The sequence below is a fragment of the Cygnus atratus genome, chromosome 5 (assembly GCF_013377495.2).
Source record: "Cygnus atratus isolate AKBS03 ecotype Queensland, Australia chromosome 5, CAtr_DNAZoo_HiC_assembly, whole genome shotgun sequence".
Classification (NCBI taxonomy): Eukaryota; Metazoa; Chordata; class Aves; order Anseriformes; family Anatidae; genus Cygnus; species Cygnus atratus.
Genome location: NC_066366.1, coordinates 34143098 through 34166587, shown reverse-complemented (window position 1 = coordinate 34166587; position 23490 = coordinate 34143098). Strand labels below are relative to the sequence as shown.

General features: G+C 52.4%; 1 protein-coding gene across 1 annotated transcript; it reads left to right on the top strand.

The window, feature by feature from the left end:
• The first annotated feature begins 3172 nt into the window (after positions 1–3172).
• ANO9 (anoctamin 9) lies at positions 3173–21779 on the top strand. Its single transcript, XM_035539696.1, has 24 exons — positions 3173–3628; positions 8974–9039; positions 9247–9363; positions 10013–10152; positions 10452–10501; positions 11100–11158; positions 11359–11441; positions 13118–13252; positions 13363–13459; positions 13842–13902; positions 14962–15044; positions 15514–15618; positions 15875–16039; positions 16134–16170; positions 16685–16796; positions 17070–17127; positions 17293–17390; positions 17596–17762; positions 18295–18447; positions 18762–18909; positions 19611–19730; positions 19884–19977; positions 20097–20209; positions 21103–21779. The coding sequence occupies exons 1-24, from the start codon at positions 3623–3625 to the stop codon at positions 21128–21130; spliced, it is 2295 nt and encodes a 764-aa protein (XP_035395589.1). The 5' UTR covers positions 3173–3622; the 3' UTR covers positions 21131–21779.
• Positions 21780–23490: the final 1711 nt, after the last annotated feature.

Below are 23490 nucleotides of genomic sequence, written 5' to 3'. Positions count from 1 at the left end.
ATTCTTGTCTTCCCTCCTTTTCCAATAGCAGGTAGGATTCAAGCCCAATGTGAATTATTTTCTGCCCATTTCACTTAGCAGATTTTCTTGGAAACTTCTATCTGGCTTTTGACTGATGTCTTCGAAATTAACCCAAAGTCCTACAAACGTTTTCATTTTTTTCTTCTCTACCCATTTTATGCCACTCAGACTGCACAAACAGAATGGCTAATTTAATTGCTAAGGATCTCTCTGGTGCTGGGCTGTCACATGAGGCTGAGCAGCCAGTTCTCATCTCTGCATATCTGAGCAGGATGAAGGATCTCTGCCTCCAATCAGTTCATAAGTGGCACAGAGGTGCCTCAGGGAAACACAGCCCTTCTGACAAAAAAGAAAGAAGTTGCAGTTTGACACAAAAAACAACTAAACAACCTCTTCTGAAGGATCTTTCTTCTTTCATGTCCTTCCAGCCAGATGCGCAGGAAGGCAATACCCTTCAAAATCAAAGAAGGAGGGAAGGAGGGAAGGAGGGAAGGAGGGAAGGAGGGAAGGAGGGAAGGAGGGAAGGAGGGAAGGAGGGAAGGAGGGAAGGAGGGAAGGAGGGAAGGAGGGAAGGAGGGAAGGAGGGAAGGAGGGAAGGAGGGAAGGAGGGAAATCAGAGGCCCTGGGGACTGAAAAGACCAAATAAATACTTTAGCACCATCCTAAATTAGGGATGCATGCATGCAGGATCACTTTGGAGCATTCAGAAGAGGACTGCTCTGTCAGAAAGCATCACTGCGAGGCAAGATGTAGACAGGCACCCTCTTTCTAGTAGAAGGGGTTTAATACATGAAGCTTTCAGCTGTTTGTTACTACTTCTCAGATGGAAATTACGTCTGCACGTCTGGCTGGGACTGACAGGACAAGGGAGTGCTCCTAGAGAGCCTCAGTACTGACTCGCTCAGTGCAGGTCAAACCACTGCCCAAAGTGGTTGAAATGTGTCAGGCTGATGCGATACCACAGCAGATTAGGATGTACTCACGTGACTGACCCCAGCAGCAATAAACCGTTAAGAACGATAACATCTTAAATAATTCTGTCTGCTTACAAAGCGTTTGTGCTGTTGCAATGCCTCAGCAAACACACAAATTGGAGTTTCACACCACCTCACGCCTTAACCAGATATTCCAGTGACAGGCTGGAGAGTTCATAATTTCCCTCCCTGCTTTTAGTTTCCCATGCTGCCATCCTCAGCACCATTCCCCCAAGAGCACTAAATGCCAAGGCAGCGTGTTGCAGGAGAGTTACGTGAGGAGGAAAGCACTGAAATAAGAACACCATCAATTTGGCTGCCGGCCTTGCTGCAAAAGGAGCTGAATCTTGCCAGGGCAGAGCCAAACTCCTCCTGAACTGAAGAAGAAAAAGTTCATTGTTTCCTCCGAGTGCTGTGAGAAACACCACAGGGGTCAAACACCTAGGACAAAAAGCCAGTCTGCAGGCACAGACTCACCTTCTCTGCTGGCTAGCAAAGCCCATGAGCTCTGGGGACTGGTGCTGGAAGCAGCTGCTGCCCGTGTTCAGTGAGCTACCCTATCTGCAGAGCAAAGTCCTCCCAGTCCTCCTTGGCAAAGTTTGCAGGACAAAGACACAGATGTGCAGGCAGAGCCACGTGGCTGTCCCACCTTTCCGTTTAACCCAGCAGTGCTCAAATTGCAAAGGGCCTTAGTATTCTGTCGGGAGACATGGAAAGCACCATAGATCCTGTCTTAAAAGACTTCACTCCTTTCCCATGTAAACACGCACATGTTCTCCCACACCCGTAGAGAGCTACTGGCGATCAAGACAGTTTTCCCCTCCTGGCCAGCCCTGCAGATCACTTCTGGGAGGCTAAAGGTTGCTCCTTGCCCTGCTCTACCCTTGATTTCAAACACAGCAGGAAACTCAGAAGACGGCTCTTTTTAAAAAATGGTAATCGCAGGGCTGATTCATCGTCTGTTCAAGGCACTTGGCAAAGCCACAGAATGACTGGAAAAAACAGCGTGGAGATGCCAGCCGCCTTTCCTGCCAAGATACACCTGGGTTACCCCCCAGGAGTCATATTATATAAGAGCTACCCAATACAATGCCCTTGGAGAGCACAGGAGAATCCGAACCAGGGGATGACTAACTCTTCTGGGAAGAGACAGCTCTTCTTATCTTGGAAACTAAAACAAGAAACCACCGTAAAATAGATATAGGGAGAGTTGTCAGACATGGCTCACACATAATGTTTTCACTGTCTCTTTTTGCAAAAAGAGAGCTATACCCTGCTCCAAGCTGTAGGTCTGGATGAACTGAGCCTTTGTGATCATATAAGCAAGCAAACAAAAACATTTGTGTTTTGTTTATGATTTCCAGTGGCTCACTGCCAAGCACCTTGCCACAAATGCCGTCAGGAAGGCAGGGACTGAAGCAGTCACACTCTAGTAAATCACATCTGCTTAGAAGTGACAAGATTTTAAGGAGCAGGGGGAGGCAAGAGGCCTATGTGGTTTGGGGGAATATTCAGGGCACACTTTGATGCTTCCCTCTTCAGCCATAAGGGAGGGAATACTTGTTCTTAGGGACTGTAAAACACCAGGAGACGTTCCCATAATTGTTGGCACTGGACGCTGAGGCCCCGCATGCAGCAGCACTATCACATATGGGAGAACGAAGGGCAAAACTTCCAGTGCTGCTTTCAGCAGCCAGCGAGGTATGAAGAAAGGATTTATTGGTCTCTGTTCAGCCCTTCCAGGAAGCCAGATTTTCTTTGTGGTTTGGAAAGACCAGACTGGGAAATATAAGAGGAGCAGAAAACACTGGGCCACTGAGAAACCGTGGAGACCATCCTCACTTACCTGAAAGCTCATACTTGGCCTCTTTTCCTTGTCCTGACAGTTAAAAAATCTCACCCATGACCCCATCCTGTTCGCTCTCAAAGCCTGTGCTGCTCTCACCATCTTTTCCATGTAGCCCAGAGCTCCCCCCAACAATGAGACAGATCGTGCACAGCCCAGATTTTTTTTTTTTTTAAGGTTTAATGCTTCGCCCCAACTCTTTATTTCTCAGCTTGAAACGAAGAGTTTAATGCTTGCTAGAGCTTCTGCTAATTTCCTTCTTCTAATTTCTGCTAACTTCCTTCCTCCTTTTGGCCCCTGTTTGTGAAACCTCCTTGGGGGTGTTCGCAGGACACAGCGAGTGGCTTTATAACAGAGAAGGAAGACAGGTGGCCAAGGTGCTCTCAGCGAGCTAACAAGAGGAGCCACAAAGGCCAACTCCACGGGGTTATCAGCCTACGCCGCTGGGCGGTACTGGGCTTGCCACTCCTTTGAACAAGGGTGAAGGGCAGATTTCTCACCTCCTCCTTCCTATCTGCCCACTGCCGAGCAGAAGCAGCTCCCTCCCAAGGCAGGAGGGAGTCCCACACGGAAGTCGAGCCACCGCTCCCGTTCACATGAGACCTCAGGCAGAGGTGCTGGGGAAGCCGACCACCTCCTGCCAAAAAACCCCAGGAGCCTCTCAGCCTGCTCCACCTGCAGCCTCTGCCACACCACCTGCCTGACAGACAGCTCCCAAGGGACCTGCCAGGAGGAGCCAAAGGAGAGCAGGGGGGGGAAGAGAAAGACTCTTCACTTCACCATGCAGGTAGGAAATAGAAATTGCTCAGCTACTTCCAAGAGGTGGGTTTTTTTTCCAGCATCTCAGAACCATCTGTAGCTTGGAAATTCCTACACTGTAAGCGCTGATCTCTGCCACTCACATGCTTTCAGCCCCTAGGGTACTCAAAAAAGTACCATAAAACCTCAGTTCCTCTTTCCAGTGAGCAATCTCATCTTATCATGACCATGTAAAGGGGAAAGCAGTGCACTGTGCTTGCTCTGCAGTTTCCCCACAGTACCTGCAGCGTGGGAGCGAGGCAGAGCTGAGCTCCACACACCACCCCAAAGATGAAGGGGGGTCAGGCCAGTGGGGTCACGCATGGCCCCACACCTTGATGCCACAGTTCAGAGTTTTCAGAGAGCAGATCACAGAAGCGTGGTTTGGTTTTAAGAAGGCTGAGACCAGATCTTTAGTTTCTACATGCCCAGGAAAAGGCACTGCTTATTCCAGCGGAGGTGACAGCTTCCCATATTAGAGGGGCGCCTATGCCAGAGGAGAAGGGGAGCTGCAAAGATTTGTTTCTTTAGCGTGAAAGGAAAAGGCAAAGTTTCTTTTATTCAAAAGGCAAACTCTCTATGACTGGGACAGCTAGAAAAAGCACAGGTATACCGTCTGCCTGTTCAATTAAAGATTGTCACATTTCTTAGGAAACTATGAGGTAAGGTGGAAGTGCTCCAGGGGAAGGGAGGAGAGCACAGGAAACATTTGTAGGAATCATCCCCAAGACAAGATAGCAGTTCGGTCATCTTTGTGTAGGTGATAGGAACCACCCAAACTTTCACCAGCCTACAGCTGGAAAGGAAAACAAGGATGCCGGATCCTGCCCAGGTGGTTCGCCTCGGTTACTCACGTAGGTGACTACACTTCCAGCTCAAGGGTACCTCAAAAGGATCTGGTAACCTCTTTGCACGGGGAGCAGGACACCTGGCTGCCTACAAGGAGCCAAGGACCCACTGGTACAGCTGGAGAGAAAACTGGCACACTTCAGGGCACGCAAACCCTCCTTGACAGTGCAAATACTGCTCTTTGTGCAGGTTGCTTCTCCCACAGCTTGGCACAGCGTGCGTCCAACCCTGCTCCAAGCACAGCGCAGGAAAAGGGCTAAATGGGAACCGTCCTTCTTGATAGCAAGGAGTAGAGTCCATGGTTTATACAACCGCTTCGGAGCTGAGGCAGCCTTGCCCACACACGAGGCTGACCTGGCTGCCTCGTGCTTCCAGAGCAAAACAGCTGTCACCAGATTAGTGCTGCCAGTCCCCAGGGCCAGAGAAATAGGTGTGGGAGTCCTAATGATCCAAAGTCCCTGCCTTCTGCAGCTGTCCCTTCACACGAGACACATCTTGCCTCAGAAGCAGGCAGGGCTCCTGCACAACGGCCCCAGCAGAGGAAGCTTAACCCAGCCTTTGCCTCACGTTCAGCCCTGCTTGCATGGATGTCAGCAGCCACCGAGAATTAAGCCTGCTGAAACACCACCCTTCTGTCATCCCAGGTCTGCAACCCCCCCCTCTGCAGCTGAATGCAATTTTGCCTGTTACTGCTCCAGAGGTGGGCACTGGTAATTATCTGCACTGATCTGCAAATAATTTGCAAATCCTTCCCCCACCTCCCCGTTTTTCAGTCCTACAGAGAGGCACTCACAGTGCCTGCAGAGGGGGGACCAGGTGGTAAATCCTATTGCTATGGGAACACAGAGACAAGCCTGCCGAGCTGCTGCAGACCCTGCTTCCACAACCTCCTTATTGCCTAGACAGCTGTACGCAGGTGGCCTGAGAAGCATCCCCACTGATTCTGGGGAAAATTAAAAAGTAACAGGTCCCTCTTGGGATTAAAATCAGCGCTTGCTGTTTCAGGAACAAGCAGAAGCAAGGGCAGGATCTGGCAGCGTTAGGTCCAGGAGACTGGCCACGTTATGACTGGGAGTGCTGGCAGAGGGAGGATGCTCTGCCGAAGCTCTGCAGGGACAGAGCAGGACTCAGGGGCTGGTGGCACCGCGGGGTCTGCAGGTGAAGCTCCCGATACTCCACAGCCCCTTGGTCTGGCCTCAAGAACTGAGTCCCGTGACTGGATGCTGCCCGTGCACGAACCTACCTCGGTAATCCCTTCAGCAAGCTTTTCTCTGGGGTAGGTAGTGCTGGTCAGGATGCTTTGCCTCCCAGTAGGGGACCGTGCGTGCAGATGACATGCGTGGGAGCCACCTGGAAACAGAAGCCGCAACGCTAGCAGATCCGTTCACCTTCTCCTGAGCTCTGCTGGGGCTGACACCAGTTGGACAGCAGCGTAGGGGTGCGTCTGGGAACACCTAGGGTACAAAAGGGTACCCTCAGCATTGCAGGGATCACTGCTAGAGCCGAAGGGCTGGCAGCCTTTGCAGGATGAGGTGCACGCACAGGCTGGGAGAAACCAGCCAGGCAGGAATGAGACAACGCAACCTGCAGAGAGGTGGTGCCAGCCCAGATCTGTGCCAGCATCAGAGCATCAGGAGCTGGGGCAGAGCCCTGACGGGACTCCTGCTCCCTCCCCGTGCCCAGAGAGGGGCTCTCAGACAGGGACAGGTAGATCCGCTGCACCAACTCGGTTATACCCACCTGGGGAGACCGACCAGAGTGAAAACTCACTTCTCCCAACCCCAAAGCCTGCTCAGGGCTTGGATGGAGCAGATGATAGCACCACAAATGCCCTTTGTGTCGTGGCTTTAACTGAGGAACCTTTCAGCAGTGGGAAGCACTGGTTCTTACCGTAACAGCGCCTCTATGGGGGGGATCCATCTTCTCAAGTTTTCTTGCTTTGACTTTCTCAGTCTCCCCACTGCTCTTCTGCTCTGGGTGAAGCCAGGGCCGTGGCTCCACATTAGAAAGTATGTGGCAGAGCATTTCAGCCCTTTCCTCATCTCAGTCTCACTGGCTCCCATGGCCTCATTCTTCAGTGGAAGCTTGGGATCCAGATCTTACATCAGGACTTGGTTGCACCACCACTGCTCCACTCCCGAGATTACAGCTGGATGAACTCGTCTGTCTGGCAGCTGTTTTTTGGGACACAAAGTCTTCAGTGGCAATCCTGACTGATGATATCCCCTTCCCCAGCAGCTTCTTCTTACTTCTGTGCTGCATCACCGTGCCCTTAGAAACAGCAGCGTAACTGTTTGCGGGGCTGCACCATGAATCACGCCAAAGAACTGCAAAAAAAAAAAAAAAAATATAATTTTTAAAAGTGCCACTTTTAAGACAAGATCCATTCCCTGCCCTTGTATAGCACGGCCTTCAGAACAGGTCTTTATTAAACTCATTGCGCTCACTGGGATCTGAAGCCCAGCACGTTCTCTCCAACCCCCTGAAGGGCTGGTTGGACTAATCCTCTCTTGCCTAAGAGCAACTATGGCTGCGGGACCGGGATGAGATCACGCTGGGGAGGCCAGGCACAGAGGATGGGGACAAAGTGTTTTGAAGCTGACATGCCCTTGTACCGGCACCCACCACCAGGTCCAGGCCACCCAAGGGTGCTCTCTGCAGCATCCCTCAGAGGAGGGGCACCCTAGGCTGGGCAGAGGGCACCTGCTGCCACATCATCATCTTACTTGCTTCATGCAGCCCCAAAACCACACCGCTTGGGTGTCTGAGCATAATTAGGCTCAGACTAACTTGGGTGCCTGAGCATAATTGTGCGTTCGCTCCTGCACAGCCTCTCTTTGGAGCTGCCAGTGCACAGGAGGTGAGCAAGAAGAAACCAAGGGTCAGCTGCCCCTGGGCCACAGACTGAGCCATTTGTGGTGCTTTCCAAGGAATTATTTTCCACCCTGTCTGCTGCGCAAGCCTCCCATTGCCTGCACCCCACTCTCTGTTCCAGGGACTTCAAAACTGCCATCCCCATCCTGGCCCAAAAGCTAAGAGCTCCCTACCTGAAAGGGAATAGTAAAAAGCAGAAAAGGCAGATGAGAGTCTTGTAAAAACCATTGATGCATGGAGAGGGAGTGAGTAAAGCATCCACACTCTTCTGGTGCAGATGTCAGTGCACCAGGTGAAACACGGAGGAGTGAAGTCCAGAACAGAGGGAGGTTTTGTTCTGCTGGCTGGCTCCCTCGGGGCCCCAGGACTCTGTAGATGTTAGGCATTACAAGAGAGCAAAACAAGGCTGCCCTTGCTCATGGAGCAGCAATCCCTTAAGGATCCCCAAACACAAAGACACATTTTTTGACTCAGGAAGAGCCTGAGCTGGAGACCAAGAGTGCATGGGAGGAGGTTTTGGACATGCCTGCTCTAACCCCCCTCCCCAGGTACCCCCTTCACGGCCACTGGGAGAGGAAAACTGGGCTGGGCAGGCCTTGATCTTACATTGTAATGCATTTTTACCTACATGGGCTGCCTCTTTTGATGTACTGCAAGCTGCCATGCCAATGGTACACCCTAGAGCACCCAAATACCAGGAGTTTCATCTCCCATCAATCTCCTCACAGTCTGTCCCTGTGCCACAAACACACACCGAGGCTGGGCCTGGAGGGATGAGGGATGCCTGCTGCTGCAGGCAGCAACCCCAGGCTGGTACAGTCAGCAAGGGCTTTGTGCTTCTGCAGCCTGAAACATTTGCAATCCTCACTCATTCATCTCCTGAAAACAGGCACGGCACCCCAAGAGATGCAGAGTGAAGTCAGATGCAGCACCCTGCAGGGAGGCGCGAACATGAGACTAGCACAACTGAGCGCAGGGAGCCTGGCTGATCCCAGCAGCTGCACCTCGCAGGAAGACCCTTCTGTCATCCTGGGCAACCTGCTGTCCCACCTGCCTTTATTTTGGACTCATTTGGTCCCTATTCTTCAGATAAACCACAAGTCGAACGGGCAACACTGAGATGCACTCTGCTTAACCCCAGCAGGTTATTTATCTCATAATCGCTGCTGATGGGCAGGAACCACTCTTTGCTTTGCTCCTCCAGGCCAACTACACGCCTCCACCAGCCCATCTGGGGCATGCCCAAGATCCTCCAGCCCATACTCTCTTTCAGGATACCTTTCATCTGCTATTACCAAACGTCCCTAGCTTGGACAGCCTGACAGAGCCTGTGCAGACCACATACAGTGCTGGGCTGGCAGACAACACTGCAAATCCTTTGCCTGCACTATTAAAGATGGGTTTCTCCATACCACAGCAGAGTGCTGCTTACCTGCTCTCACCAGCTGGAGCAGGGCAGCTTGACCCCATTGCTTCCAGCAGCATGGGCAAGACCTGACCCAGGGCATCGCAAAGCCATCCAGGTGTTTGCAGAGAGAGGTTTGCTCTGTGTTCAAATGCAGGATCTCCCAGAGACCCCACTGAAGCCTTTGCTGTTTTTCTCTTCCACAGGATGAAATTCTGTTGACTCCCTGGAGAAATTTTCCCTTTGAAGACTCAGATCCATTTGCCTCTGCGGTAAGCTCGGGTCCCTCTACACTCACAGTGAGTTCAGAGCTCAAAAATGAGGGTTTGAGGAGATTTGGGGGGGGATTTGGATTTTGCTCAATGCCAGTCCCCAGGGCCCCTCTATAGAGCATGAGAAAGGTCCAAACCTCCAAGGGACTGGAGCCAAATGGGAGAGCTTGCCATTCCCATTAATTCCCTCGTATTTTCTGTGGGCAGGATGAAGAGAAGTGGGATTTCATCCTCGTGAGTGACATCCACGAAGTGGGCAGTGTGAAGGAGATCAAGAGGAAGAAGTTCCTGGATGAGCTGAGCAAGAAGGGGTTCACCATCAAGGTGAGGGGCAGCAGATATGGGTATCTGCTACGTAATGGAACGTCTATAAACAACTGGCTTCGAAGGGAAGGTTAAAGAAAGATAATTAAAGCCAAAAAAAAAGTCTATCCCTGTACTAATATGTGTGTATATATAAACAAACAAAATACTCATTAGTGACATAAGAATTTAGGTAAGTTTATTGACCTTTATATCTCTATGTGAAAACTAAGTTTTGAACTGGAATTCACACTCACAAAATCTCTATAATTACTTAGCACAACTATCACATGCTCTTTAGATCACCTATATCTTTCACGCTACACTAAAGCATTTCCAAACCAACAGTTCATTTTAATCACCCCAATTATCAGTTTATCTGTTTTCAGCAGATCATATTTTTAAAAAGAAGAGTAAGGTGAGACAGAGGTTATTTCTCTTTCAAGAACAAAAGGCTGGGGATATCTTGTGGTACCCAGGATCCCAGCCTAGTTCAGGCCTCAGGAAGAGACCCAAGCCCTCAAGCCAATCACCCCACCATGTGTAAAACACATGGCACACTCACCCAGGGGAGACCCCAGCCCCAGGACTCACACAGCCCCTAGATCTTGCAGCTCTGCCTTTTTCTCTGCCTGCATTGCTCTAACAGCCTCTCTCTTCTACCCACTAGAAAATTGAGGACAAGAAGCTATTTTATGGGGTCCGTGCCCCGAAACATATCTTCCGGAAATACCAGTGGCTCCTGAGGAACCCTCAGGACAGCCGGCTGCAAGACTTTGATGCCTGTCATGACATACCAGTAACCGCCAGGTGGGTCCTGAGCTGGGCTGCTGGCTTCCAGCACCTTGCAGCTCCTTACCACCACACCAGCATTCACTTTTCATCTCAGCTCACAACTGTGCCCGGCTTTTCATTCTCCACAGAAAGCAAATTACCACCATTGGTACAAAGTAGCCAGCTCCTCACTGTCCACAACCAGATCCCTGTTTCTTCCCCACTTCCTTCCCTGGGGTTTGGTGCACACCTCCTTTCCCTTCCCTGCTCTCCAGGGCAACAACACCAGTCTGTATCCTCAGGCTAGCCTGTAATCCCAGTTTTTCCTTGCTCAGGATACGGATCGTGAACTTCATCTTGCTGAACACGGTCACGCCTGACCTCGGTAAGGGAGCGGGGCCAGTGAGCCCTTACACCCCCTTTATCCCCGGGGTGATGCACAGCCAGGACCAGCAGGACAGCTCCTGCCCTCTGCCAGGCACAGGCACCCCAGCTGTCTCAGCACCCTTGGGTGGGGATGTGACAAAAAAGAGGTGCGGCTCTGGGAGGTCAATTTGCTGCCATATCCAGAGGCTGGGAGACTTGGACTGCAGGAACCATCAACAGCCCTCTACTCCCTTTCCCCAAATCCACTGCCACCTTTTCTGTGTCCCCAAAAAGGCTCGTCCCTCTCTGGCACCCTGGGATCAGCAGGAGAGGTAGCAAATGTGCTGACTCTCCAGCTGTCTTTAAGGACCTGCCTACCTGGCTCGCTCCCAGCACCAGCCCCAACACAGCCTGCGGCATCCCAGCTGAGCAGCACAACCACAAGGATTAGCGCTGATCCCTTCTGGACAGCTCAGCCTCTCCCAGGCATTTTTTTTTTCTGTCCCCCGCCCTTAAGGCTTCAGAAAAGGTTTTGGGTGATGCTGCCTGGCAGGAAGCATGCGGGGGAAAAGCAAAGCTTTGTGTCACTAATCCTTCCCGTTCCGCTCTGCTACCAGAGAAGCTGAATGACCTGATGAAGAAGAAGGTCTTTGAGGCAATGTTTCCACTGCACGAGGTGAGGCCAAGTACGCAGATGCCTGGGAGGAAAAGCCACAAGAGGTGGAGGAACCAGACCGGGTGGGAGAGAGCTTTGGGTAAAGGGCTATATCGGGACACTCCTGGATGTAGGGCACAACCGGGCTCCAGATGGGAGCTGGGCTGGGGATTAAGGTTTCCCTGATGTTCCTGGGTCCAACCAACTTCTCTGCTCTCCAGAAAGAAGAGGTAAGAGAATTCCTAAAGGAGAAGTGGGCTCGCTGGAGAGATATATTTTGCCAACAGCCGATTGAGAAGATCAGGTAACGTAGGCAGAAGAGGCACAGGGGATCCATCTAGCCAAGAGGCCCCACCTGAAACCCTTTCCCAAGCTCATGCGTTGTTTTTTTTGTTTGTTTTTTAAATCACTAGTTTGTACCTGGCTCTTCTCACATGTATCGGGCCTTTTCTGCAGCTTGTGAAGTTCTTAGCCTAAAGGGTATCCCATGGCACCAAGCTCCATCTGCTAATTTTACAGCATGAAAAAAACCCCGCATCTGAGCAGTTTTTAATTAGCCTCTTTCATTTTCCACCACCCTCTCCCATGTACGAGATGAGAACAGAGCGTCAGTGAACACATCCAGCCTGAGGCCGAACTTGGGACATTAAAGGCAACAAGGGGCTCCTATAGCCACATTAAAACTCAGGGAAGAGCATGGCTATTTTAAAAAAGGGAAGAAAACTAAGTCTCCATGGCCAGGAGAAGGAAGGCAAAAATAACATGCTGCTTCATAAGGTTTTCAGTGTGGGAGGGAGATGAAATGCTAAAATCGCATTCTCTTTCCTTAAATGTGTCTTACAGTTTACAAGTCTAGCAGGGGTACCAGGGAGCCTCAATCCCTTCATGGTGCTCAAGGTCAGACAAAACACCATTTCTAAGGTCAATGCATCCTGACCTGTTGTTATCACAAAAGGATTAAGGGGCCAAGTATGAAATCATTTTCTTAACACAGGCCAGGGAGCACATCACCACCTCTGAGTGCTGGCAGGGAGTGAACCCCTCTGGAATATCGGAGGGGAGGCAGGTCCCTCAGTCACTAGTTACCAGCATTTCTTACCCATGCCTCCAACCCTCTTACCCAGACAAGAAAAAGTGAGATGCTGCTGTCAGAAGAATGAGACGTGAAAATATTGCAGGGAGATAGATGAGCTCGGGAGGGGATATTGCTCTGGTTGGAGAAACGCTGCACCTTGTGGCCCTCTCATCTTTTTGAAGCCTTTCTGTTCTGTAGACACTGATTGCAACTTGGTCTCTCAATCACTCCCACCACTTTTACCTAGAATACAATTCATCTGACCACGTCTACCCTTAAGTCAGCCCCTCTGGGATTGCCTCATGGGAGGGCAGAAGCAGCATTTGTGGGACCATGCCCACAGTCATTACAGAGGCAGGCATCACGCAACAGTGGCCCTCTCTGTGGCATATTAACCAAGACGGGGGGAATGAGGAACAAAATCTCACTCTTTAGTTTGCTTCAGTCACCAGGCTGACTGAGAACAGGAGAAACCACCTCATTGCCTTCTCCAAGCCCTGCAGGACAGCATGCCCAGCACCACACGGCCCCCAGGAGAGCTCTGCATTTCTCTCCATCCCACATTCACCTCTCAGATGGAGACGTGCTCTGAGCAGGTCTTTGCTGTGCAGCCCTACAGCAACGTCCATAGTGCTCTTTGCTGCATCCTCAATTAGAGCCCACACACAGGGAGTCCCAGAATCTCCCTTTGCTGATGAAATCCCCTGGAAACTGCTGCCCACTCCTGCTTCTTCCAGGTTGCTTGGGCTGACTCTCCCATCCCGGTCCCAACCAAATCCCCAGATATGCAACACTGCCCCTCCTGGACATGGCTATCCCTTTGGGGGTGGAAGAGCATTTCCTAGTGACCCCAGGCAGCATTGTCTCCTCACTGGCTCCAAAGCACATCTCACCTTTCCTTCCAGGTGCTATTTTGGTGAGAAGGTGGCCCTGTACTTTGCCTGGCTTGGCTGGTACACCTACCTGCTGGGGTTCGCTGCGATGATCGGCCTGGTGGTCTTCGTGGCTGGGATTACTGTTTTCAACTCCAGCCAGGTGAGGTAAGGCAGCTGAGAACACCAAATGCACATGCCCTTCACAACCCTTTGCTGTGCATATTGCTTTGACCACTGTCACTCCCCTTTGCTTCTCTCTACTCCTTTCTCTCCAGCAAGGAGATCTGCAAAGCCAATAACACCATCATGTGCCCACTCTGCGACCAGAAGTGCCCGTTCTGGTTGCTCTCTGACACCTGCACCTATGCCAGGGTAAGTAGCTCACTTTCCAAGACAGGCTCAAGGTGAAGGATGGGGAAACTCCCAGCTTATGCTATGCCCATGCCACCAAAAATAAAAGCCTGCAAGTTGGCTACAACATGCAGGAGACCTCCACTGATAAGGAGGAAGAGCTTTAGCCAGATCACCGTCTCCATCACCACCAAAAAAAAGGAAAAGACCATGGAAAAAGCATTTGCCACAATCTAACAAATCCCTGCTGTCTATCCCCTTCCTGCATTTTGCCCTCCTGCACCATCTTTACGTGTCTCTTGGGAGATCAGGGCAGCAAGAGGACTACTGAGTGCAGAGGCTTCTCCCCAGCCCCAAGGTGCTCCTTGGTGCCCCCATCACATTCTTCCTTGATCTTCTCCAGGTCACTCACATGATTGACAACGAGGGGACAGTTTTATTTGCCATGTTCATGGCCATCTGGGGTAGGTGTCAATGTCTCAGCACCACACACATGGAGCTTGCAAAGAGGAGCAGCCCGCTATAGCTTAGGGGGAGAGGAGGTGAAAGAAAATGGGACACCAACACAGCTCCAGCATTCAGGGGCTTTTTAGTCCTTAGCTCCTCTACTTCCATAGCCATCAGTTCCCCCTCCAGACAGCACAAGGGATAAAATCATCCCCCAAATTCCCTTTTACTTCTCAAATACTCCTCAGCTGTCCTGCCTGAGAGCTTTTACTCCTTCATCCACCACAGCCTCCACCCAACTCTGGTCCTTTTCTAGCAGCTGCCTGTAAGTGGTCACAGCTGCAGGAAGGAGGGACCACCACATCCCTCATTAATCCTTCTCAGATTGCCACACAATCTTATAGCTTCTGTGGAAGACCACTAGGCTCTGAGTCGATGTGATCCCATCACCATATTAGCTACACATTTAGTCTGGTTTCACCACAGCCCTTTCAGTTACAAGCACCACCATGGCTGTAACCAGCCAGCAGCTGGGCTGGGTGTTTCACCGCTGAGCAGGTTACAGACGTGGTCTTGCATGTCCCTATGGGTCAGCTTCCACAGAACAATCTTAGGAAGGTGAATTAACAGAGTGGGTGGCTGTAAATGGATTTGCAGAGGTATAGCTGTGCTGAGGTGCAACGTGGGATGCCTACTCTGTTTTAAAGCATATTTTTCATCGGTCCAGAATAATGTGTTTGGCTGGCCCCATGTAACCACACCCACCACAGCAGACTAACCCTGGTGTTTATTCCGGTTTAGATCAAATCCTTTACAGTCCCTAGAGCTGGCCTGACCCCCAGTAAAAACTCACCCCCATACCTCCAACCTCTTCTTCACTGCTGCTCATCCCGGGTCCTTTCTGGTCGCTGAGGTGCAGAGGTGGCTACTTGTCCTTCGTGGGCCAAGAGCAGTCCAAGCAGCTTTGCCATCAGGTTGGATGGTAACACGACTGTCCAGCCTGTGCTGTGGAACAGAGGGGTGACTTCTGCAGGGCCATCCCTGAGGGTCACCATGTTCCCACCTTCCCCCCACAGCCACCGTGTTCCTGGAGCTGTGGAAGAGGCAGAGAGCCACCGTGGTCACCAACTGGGACCTGTACAGGTGGGATGAGGATGAGGTAAGGATGTCATCTTTCCTGCTTGGTGCTTTTCTTTTCAGGGCAGGAAATAGCTGGGCTTGCAGAAGAGACATGGCAGAGGTACCTCTCTGTGGATCTGGACATGTAATAGAGGCACTTAAGCAAGGGGCAAAGTCAACGCCTGGCTCCTTTGACAGTCCCAGTAGAGGCAGACCCCTCCAGAGAGCTGAGCAGATGCTGATCTCCACTCTGCATTGCTAGCCCCCTCTTCACCTGCAGGAGTGCTTGAACTCAGTCAGGACTGGCCATGCTGTTGTAGGTTGGGTTGGGTGCTCAGTCCTGTCCTCTGGTTCTGCTCATCCCACACCTCCATTTACACAACCACCCTGGGCTTTCCACCACCTGGGAACGGCTCTGTTGGATCCTCCATTTTCCATATATATATGTGCATGTGTGTGTGTATTTGTTTTATTTACAAATATAGATATATATATATATATATTTTTAGGAGGAGCTGGCTTTGGAGCTGATCAATAATTTGCAGCACGAACCTCGGCGGTACCAGCACTCCTACTTGCGCAGCACCATCGTACTCATCTTGGTTCTGGTCATGGTATGTGCCAGGATAAACATAGGGTAGAAGAGGCAAACCCTTGACACTCTCATTTCTCCCTGTGAGTGTGATGGGCCTAAGGAAAGTCTAGATGAGGAGGGGTGGAAATGTCCATGTTATGAACCTCTAATCCTCCACTTAAGAGGACTGGCTTGCTTTTGAGGCCAGTTCCACATGGTGAAGAGAACCAGTGTCTGAAGGCCTGGTGGTCCTCAGCTGGAATGGCTTCTCCTCACCCCACCGCCCTCCTCCACAGATTGCTGTGCTGATCGGCATTGCCCACGCGCTCGTCATTTATCGGGTGGTTGTGACGGCTCTCTTCACCCAGAGCGACTTTGAATTCTTCCGCGAGCAGGCCAACACAGTGGCCGTGATGACAGGGGCTGTGCTGCACTACCTCACCATCGTCATCATGACCAAGGTGCAGAGTGTGGCACAGGGTGGGTGGTGGTGGGGCTTGCCCTTTTTTTCCCATCATCGACGCTCCCCTCTTGTTTTACACCTCTCTCCTGCAGGTCAACAGGCGTGTGGCCCTCTTTCTCTGTGACCTGGGTAAGGGAAACTGGGGGCTGCCCCCTGCCTGCACCTGCACCCCACAGCGGTACCCCCACCCCATGGTCCCCAAACGCAGCCAGGCTCATGGCCCCTTCCCTTCCTCCACCACTACAAAGCATCTCCCAGGCAGCTCTCACCATGCAGGTCCCCAAGGAAGACCAGCAGCCCATCAGTGGCCCCCATGCTGCAAGCTGGCTGTCCCCAGCCACGTTATGCTTTGGAGGGGCAGTGGGGCTGAGAGCTGGGATGAGCAGGAAGCCATAACAACCACCAAAGAGCTTATAACATGGTTTTCCTCCCAACCAGAGGCCCCCTTCTGCCCCAGCTTGTGGCTCTGAGGGATCTTTCTTCTAACCTGGGCTTACCACCCTCAGAGGGCTCAGGTGAAGGGGCAGGGAGAGCTCCACAGGGCGCAGGGACCCCTTTACAACCTCCAAGGCTACCATGGGATCCAGGGGGAGCGGGGCAAGGTCCCACCACCGTGTGACCAAAGCCCTGTTTCTGTCTACAGAGAAACCACGGACCTTCTCCCAGCGTGAGAACAACTTCACCATAAAGATCTTCATCTTCCAGTTCTTCACGAACTTCTCCTCGCTCATCTACATCGCTTTCTTCCTGGGGCGGTGAGTGGTGGCCGGAGGCCCAGGAGGAGCCCAGCCCATCCACCCTCCTCACCAGAGCACAGCGCCCAGGGCAGCTGGTAGACGGGAGAGGGCCACAAACCACCTGGGACCTCAGCAGGGCTTTTCCCTGAGGGTGCGGTGGGTGGGGGGAGCCCCTTGCCTCTCTGCTGATGCCTGGAGGTCGGTGCTCTCCATCCTGCCACTGGATGTTCACCCAAAGAGGGGTCAACGGTGGGGCTCAACAGATGTCATTCTTCTTGCTTCTCTGCTCAGGATCAACGGCCGTCCAGGGAACTACGTGCGCATCGCTGGCAAGTGGAGGCTGGAGGAGGTGAGGGACTTGCTGTGAAACCCTCTGACCCCGCACCACAACTCCTACACTGCATTTCCCCGCTACCCAGCAAGGCTCTGCTGAGCCTCAGCTTGGCCAAGTAGCCCCTCAGGGCAGGTCACACTGCTTGCGGTGCACAACTCCTCTCCTCTTATCCCTTTGCAGTGCCACCCCAGCGGCTGCATCACCGACCTCTTCATCCAGATGGCCATCATCATGATGCTCAAGCAGACCATCAGCAATCTGATGGAGTACCTCATCCCGTAAGTCTTCCTCCAGCCTGCAGAGCACTTCCCAGTGTTCCTGTATATGCAGGACAGCTTCCCAGCTCTTACAGAGAATAACCCTGGCCTTTGGGCCAAGATTTCCTCCTTTTCCCCATATCAGGTCTCCAGGGCTGTCACTGCCAGCAGTTCAGCCCCACTGTCCTCTGCAGGCAGCGGTACAAATTGCTTCCTCCCCTTGCAGCTGGATAGGCCACAAAATACGCACTAGGCAGAAGCGCCCCAAGAAGAGAAACATGGTGTTGGGGGAGGAGGAAGAGCCTGAGGACCCCTGCAAAAAACAGTGGCTGAGCAACTATCAACTCAACGAGGTCAACACCTTCAGCTTGTTTGATGAGTTCTTGGAGATGGGTACGTAGGGAAGGGGAGGGTGAGCAAGGAGGGGTGCTGTGTGCAGTGCCATATGTCCTCCTTGGGTGGGGAGAGCCTGACGTTGGGGAGCCCTTGTATAGGCAAGGGAGAGCTCTGAGACCCAGCTCCATGCCCAGCCCCACTCCAAGAGCCCTGGCACACCAAGATCATTCGCAAAGTCAGGGAGGACAGGCAACTGTGTTGGCCTTGGGTCCCTGCCTAGCATCTTCCTCTCCTCCTAGGAGCATCAAGGTGATGGCTGTAACCCTTAGGTGCTCCCTCTGCTTGGCTGGCTCAACCAGTGCCCAGTGGGGCCCCCATGGAGCTCCCTCTCTGATAGCTCTGGGAGAGGTGGGTGTCCCCTTTGGGGGTGGGGGGTCTCCAAGACAGGTCTATCTCCCCCTTTCAGTCCTGCGAGGCCCCTCTGACACAAGCCATAAAGCAGGACAAGCCCACACTGCAGCTGGGTCCCTGTGGGATGACCCCTCCAAGGCAGCTCTGTGCCATCACCCAGCATTTCCCCCATCTGCAGTGATCCAGTACAGCTTCACCACCATTTTTGTGGCTGCCTTTCCCCTCGCCCCTCTGCTGGCTTTCTGCAACAACCTCTTCGAGATCCGTCTGGATGCCATCAAGATGATGCGGCTGCGCCGGCGCATGGTGCCCAGGAAGGCCAATGACATCGGTGAGATGGGGCCCTCTGTAGCTGCTGCTTGGGAAAACAGTGCAGGTGGTGAGCCCCTTCTAATGTGGGGAGGTCTGGAGCATCCCTTTGCCAGGGGCTGGTACCACTTGGCTGTGGAGCACAGGGAGAGCTGTGTATTGGGGAAGGAGAAGCAATTTCAGATCCTGCAGAGGTTGAAGGGCATCTTGGATCTCTCCTTCGTTGAGCCAGGCCTCTTCTGGCTACGCCAAACCAGCTGGGGCTGGGTTTGCAACCCCTGAAGAGTGGGAGAAAGCTGGCGGGGGGGGGTCACAGTGTCTGCTCCTCTCCCGCAGGAATCTGGCTGCAGGTCCTGGAGGCCATTGGCATCCTGGCTGTCATCGGGAATGGACTGGTGATCGCCATCACATCTGACTTCATCCCTGTGCAGGTCTACAAGTACACGTACAGCCCCTGCATGACGGAAAACAGCACTGCTGTGGAGTGAGTGTTGCTGGTCAGGCGCCCCCACCCCTGCAGCCCTGCCTGCAGTGTCCTGTCCTGCCTCAGTGCAAGAGCGTGAGGCGTCCCCCAGAGTGGGGTGGGTCAAAAAGAGTTTTCAAAAGTCTTCAGAAAGAGAGTTTTCCAGATGGCACCAACTTCAGCATCGCAGCCAGCCTCCCACTCACATCAGTGGGTAAACTGGTGCCTCTGAATGGAAAGAGCACTGTGTAGCACCCGAGAGCTGCAGGGAGGACTTTCAGCTGGGTGCCTGCCCATGCCCTCTCCTCCCCTCCCTCTTTTCCCACCTTGATTCACCGGCCAAACTCAGTTAAATTGGATAGAGGTGGATAGTCTCAGAGACTTTCATCCCCTCAGCTCTGTGAAAACGAGTGGCTGGGGAGTGGAGGGAGAGCCCCAGACAGAAGCTGGCTTCCCCCCAAATGGGAGGCTACAGTCTGTGCTCAACCACACTACTAATCACCTGAGAGTCCACATACCAGGGAACCCTTAGACACAAAAACTGATTGCTATAAAGACTGTCTGCCTGCAATCTGGGGCCTTTAAGTCCCCCCCAAAAAAGGACACAAGAGCTGCAATTTCCTTTAGGGCATGCCATAACTTCTCCGAGTGTGGCCACAAAGCAGGAGTTTCCCCTCGCCGCAGGGTTTCTGTGCCCAGATGTGCCCTTTCCTCCCCCACAGCTGCCTGACCGGCTACATCAACCACAGCCTCTCCGTCTTCCATGTCCAGGACTTCGAGCCCCACACAAAGCTGGCCGAAAATCAGACAGACTTTGTCAGGGGCAAGATCACGGAGTGCAGGTACCGGCACCCCTGCCAGCCCCTCGCCACGGCACCTAGCCCCTGGAGGAAGCCACCAGAGCTCCCCTGGGACTGCCGTGGAGGGAGCTGAGGTGGGACGTGATGCCTGGCGAGGGGGGAGCCTGGGCTGGCGCTGACGGGGCTCTGCTGCAGGTACCGGGATTACAGGAACGCTGACGACTACAGCTACACCGTCCAGTTCTGGCACGTCTTTGCAGCCCGGCTTGCCTTCCTCATCCTCTTTGAGGTGAGCACTTAGGGCAAGCTGCCCGGGGAGGCACAAAGAGGCTGGGGCAAACACGGGGGTGGTGGCATAGACCTGGGGAGCTGCTCACTGCCCGCGGTGGCTCTGTTTGTTTTCTGCAGCACGTGGCTCTGTGCGTCAAGCTGATCGCAGCCTGGTACGTCCCCGATGTCCCCCAATCAGTTAAGAATCATGTTCTGGATGAGAAACACAGCAACCTTCGGAAAGAACTGAGGTGGGTGATGCCCCAGAAGGTGCTACGGGTTGCTGTGCTCAGAGACAACATAGTGTCCAGCTGGACACCCAGCTGGTTGCAAGATAAGCCCACTCCAGAGCCCCATGGTTGGGCTGCCTGCCTTCATGGGCACAGAGGAGCATGGGGCTATCAGCCCCTGCCTTCTGGTAAGCTCCTCCATCACACTTCTGGAGGTAGCTTCTCCCCAGCTTTCAGTCCAGCCCCTGTTGCTTAGGGCCTACAGCACTAAATGTTCATTTTAAGGTGGGCTGCCTTACCTGGAGAGGAGGAGCCACCTCCCTCCATGCCTGCAGCATCACTGAGCAACCCCGGTGCCTGGCTTTCAAGTGTCTCAAGGCCAGTGAGAAGAGTTCCACCTGAGGTGATTCAATACTAAAGCTCACCAGAGGGCGGGTCTGCTTGCCTTCGACTTTTCCTTTAGGAAAGACGAGCTCCAAAAAAAAACAAGGAGCAATTTTGTCCAAATTTTCCATTTAAAACTTTGCTGGGGGGTGGGGGAACCCACAAAACAATTTCAGCTGGAGGCAGAATCAACTTAGCAGAAAGCTGTAGGTGCTGCTATCCTCTAGGACTGAACCCTGCTTTGGAGGAGGGCTCAGCCTGCCCCTCCCCACAAGCCTCCCCTGAAATCCAGGTGAGAGCAGAGCTGTGTGGGGTTCAGGAAGCATCACACCACCACCATCCAGCTCCCAGGCTGCGGCTTCCCACCAGCAGAGAGATTTTGCACACATGGGGACTTTTCACAAACAGGGGGTCGTTCTTCGCTTATATCTGGCAAACGGCCCTGTTCCCACTCGGAACATTTTCCCACTCCCCCCTTCCTTCCTGATGTGGATATCCCATCCATAACCTCCCTCTCCCTTCTCCCCCAGCACGATGGAGTACTCCACTGAGGTGTAGCCTCCTCACACTGCAAAGAGTGAGAAGCACAGACCTGAGCCCCTCTCCCCAGCCCGGCAGTGCCACAGGCACCGGAGGAACCGCCGCGGCACCGCCGGCAGAGACAGGCCATGTGCCCCCGAGCTTGGACTTGAGCTGGGGAGCTGACGGCAGCTTCACAGAGCAGGATGCTTTATGACTTGCACAGCCACGAGGAGGAAGAAAGTCGCAGCAGAGACAGGAATGCTACCTGGGGCACAGGCTGGGCGAGCGCGCTGCTGGTCTGCAGGAGGTGATCGAGCTTCCGCGTCAGTCATCGCCTCCACATGCTGTGCAGCCTCACAGGAAAAGGCAGCTACTTCAGTCCAGATTCCCTCTCCAGCTCCTTCTTGTTCCTTGGCCCCTTCTTCCTCTGCCTTTAGTGACCTCCCTGCTCCTGTACCATCAAGAAAATTCAGTCCTTCCTCTTTCACACCGGCCAGCACAATCCTCTCGGCACAACTACCGTGTGGCTGCAACTCCAACCCATCGTTTTCACAGGCTGGAAAAGCGAACTCATGGGCCTGAGTGGCTTTTGCACTGGGCCCTGCCAAGTCACTGCATCTGCTCTGACTTCATTACATTCCCACCTCAACTAGAATGAGAGAACAGTAAATAAACACACTAACTGCACAGGTGCAAGCAGCCTCATCTTCAGCTGCCGTGAGTCACTGTAGTCACACAGGAACCGTTCCCACCTCCCCTCCTTTGCCATCCACATCACCCAAAGAAATCGCCTACTCCAACCTCTCTTTTCTTGATGTGGATAATCAAAAAAGGGCTGGAGCTGGACCACTTGTACCTAGCACAGCACTAGGGCTGAGGGAGAGGTGCTGGCTAGTGACAGGATTAGAAGAAGTTGGCGCTTTGACCATGCGTAGTGAGGAAAAAACATTTTAATTTGCTAGGGTAACAAAAATGCCTTAAGCTACACAGAAAATCCTGAGTCACAGGGCTAGAAAGGGTTATTTCTTGCTGCAAAACAAGTCACTAGCCTAAACCCAAGCCCTGCCAGCCTGATATTTCTTCCCCTCTTCCCTTACAGCTCTCCCTTCTCCCTACAAACACAAGGGGGTTTTGTCTGTAGCAGAGCAGGGGCTACGTGCCACAGCTGGTCTGGTGTCACAGCCATCATTGTGACTTTTCAAATATTTATTTCCAGCCTCTTTGTTTTGCTTCCTGCCAGGCCTACCTGCAGATTTACCAACTCAAGGCAGAATTATTTCCACAAAAGGAACGATGTGTTTGTTCAGCACTACACAGAAATGAGAATGTGCCCTCAAACGTGGGATCCTTCACTCAACGTCAGGTGCAGAAACAGCCCTTTGATGCCCCATGCCATGTTAGACCTGTATGTGGCAGCCTTGCTGAGTTGGGTTGGCAAACACGGAAACAAATTTCCTCTTTTTTTTTTTTTTCCTACCTTCAGTCAATGAGGAAGACAGGAGCACAGGCTGGGGCATTACCGCTCAGTTTCCAGTTTTGTTATGGTCCCTGTAAGCTCTGGGCAAATCCACCGGGGAGTTTTAAAGCTGACCTCTGAGTTTTAGGGTCTTTTTCTTTATGAGAACTGAAAACTTTTAACCAGTTTTGAAGTTTAACCTTGAGCTCCACACTTTCATCATCTCCTCTGTAAAATGGCAAATAGGAACCTCAAGGTGAATTGTGGGAATAAGCTGAATAAAACGTGGGAGCTACATGGGTAAGCACGTGTGTGAGCACGTGTAATAAACATGTAGCTACAACACAAACTCGGAAAGATGCAGATAATGAAACCAGAGAAACACAGGTCAGGAACAAGTATTTCATTAGGGCTCATACGTTCTGTAATTAAAAGTCAGAATAATCCAAGGCCCTGTAAAGAAATGTACACAGTGATGCTTCTTCCTGTAACGCAACCTGTCCTCGCTGTTATAAAGCACCATGGGCACTGCGCATCACAAGAGGCCACACTGCTTGCAGCTCGCTTGAAGGGTCAGAGTAGCCACGCACCTGGAGAGTCCCTGTCCTGATTTAACAACGAAAAGCCACCACCTGCTGTGTTTCCTGGGAAAAGGAGAAGAACAGTGACAGTGATTAAATGTCTGCTACGAGGCGGCACCTCATCCTGTAGCAGTGTTCTCATTTATGGGACGTGGAGGTGAACTCTGGTACGCAGCCGCCTGGCAGCATTAAGTAGCTCAACCTTAATTAGCTTCAAGCTGTTAAATGCATCAAGAACTGGCTATTAGCAATCTCACATCGATAAAGTTATTTTCATCTGCCTCCTAGCTGGCAGGGAGCTCTTCCTACCTCAGCAGCACGCGCTCACCTTGGGCCAGGGTGCAGCAGCAGGGGGACAG

What these genes read in the sequence shown, in the direction of transcription:
- ANO9 (XM_035539696.1), top strand. An exon ending in CACGGTCACGCCTGACCTCG is followed by an intron (nt 10,502 to 11,099) that starts GTAAGGGAGCGG and finishes CTCTGCTACCAG; the next exon opens with AGAAGCTGAATGACCTGATG. An exon ending in GGCAAGATCACGGAGTGCAG is followed by an intron (nt 19,731 to 19,883) that starts GTACCGGCACCC and finishes GCTCTGCTGCAG; the next exon opens with GTACCGGGATTACAGGAACG.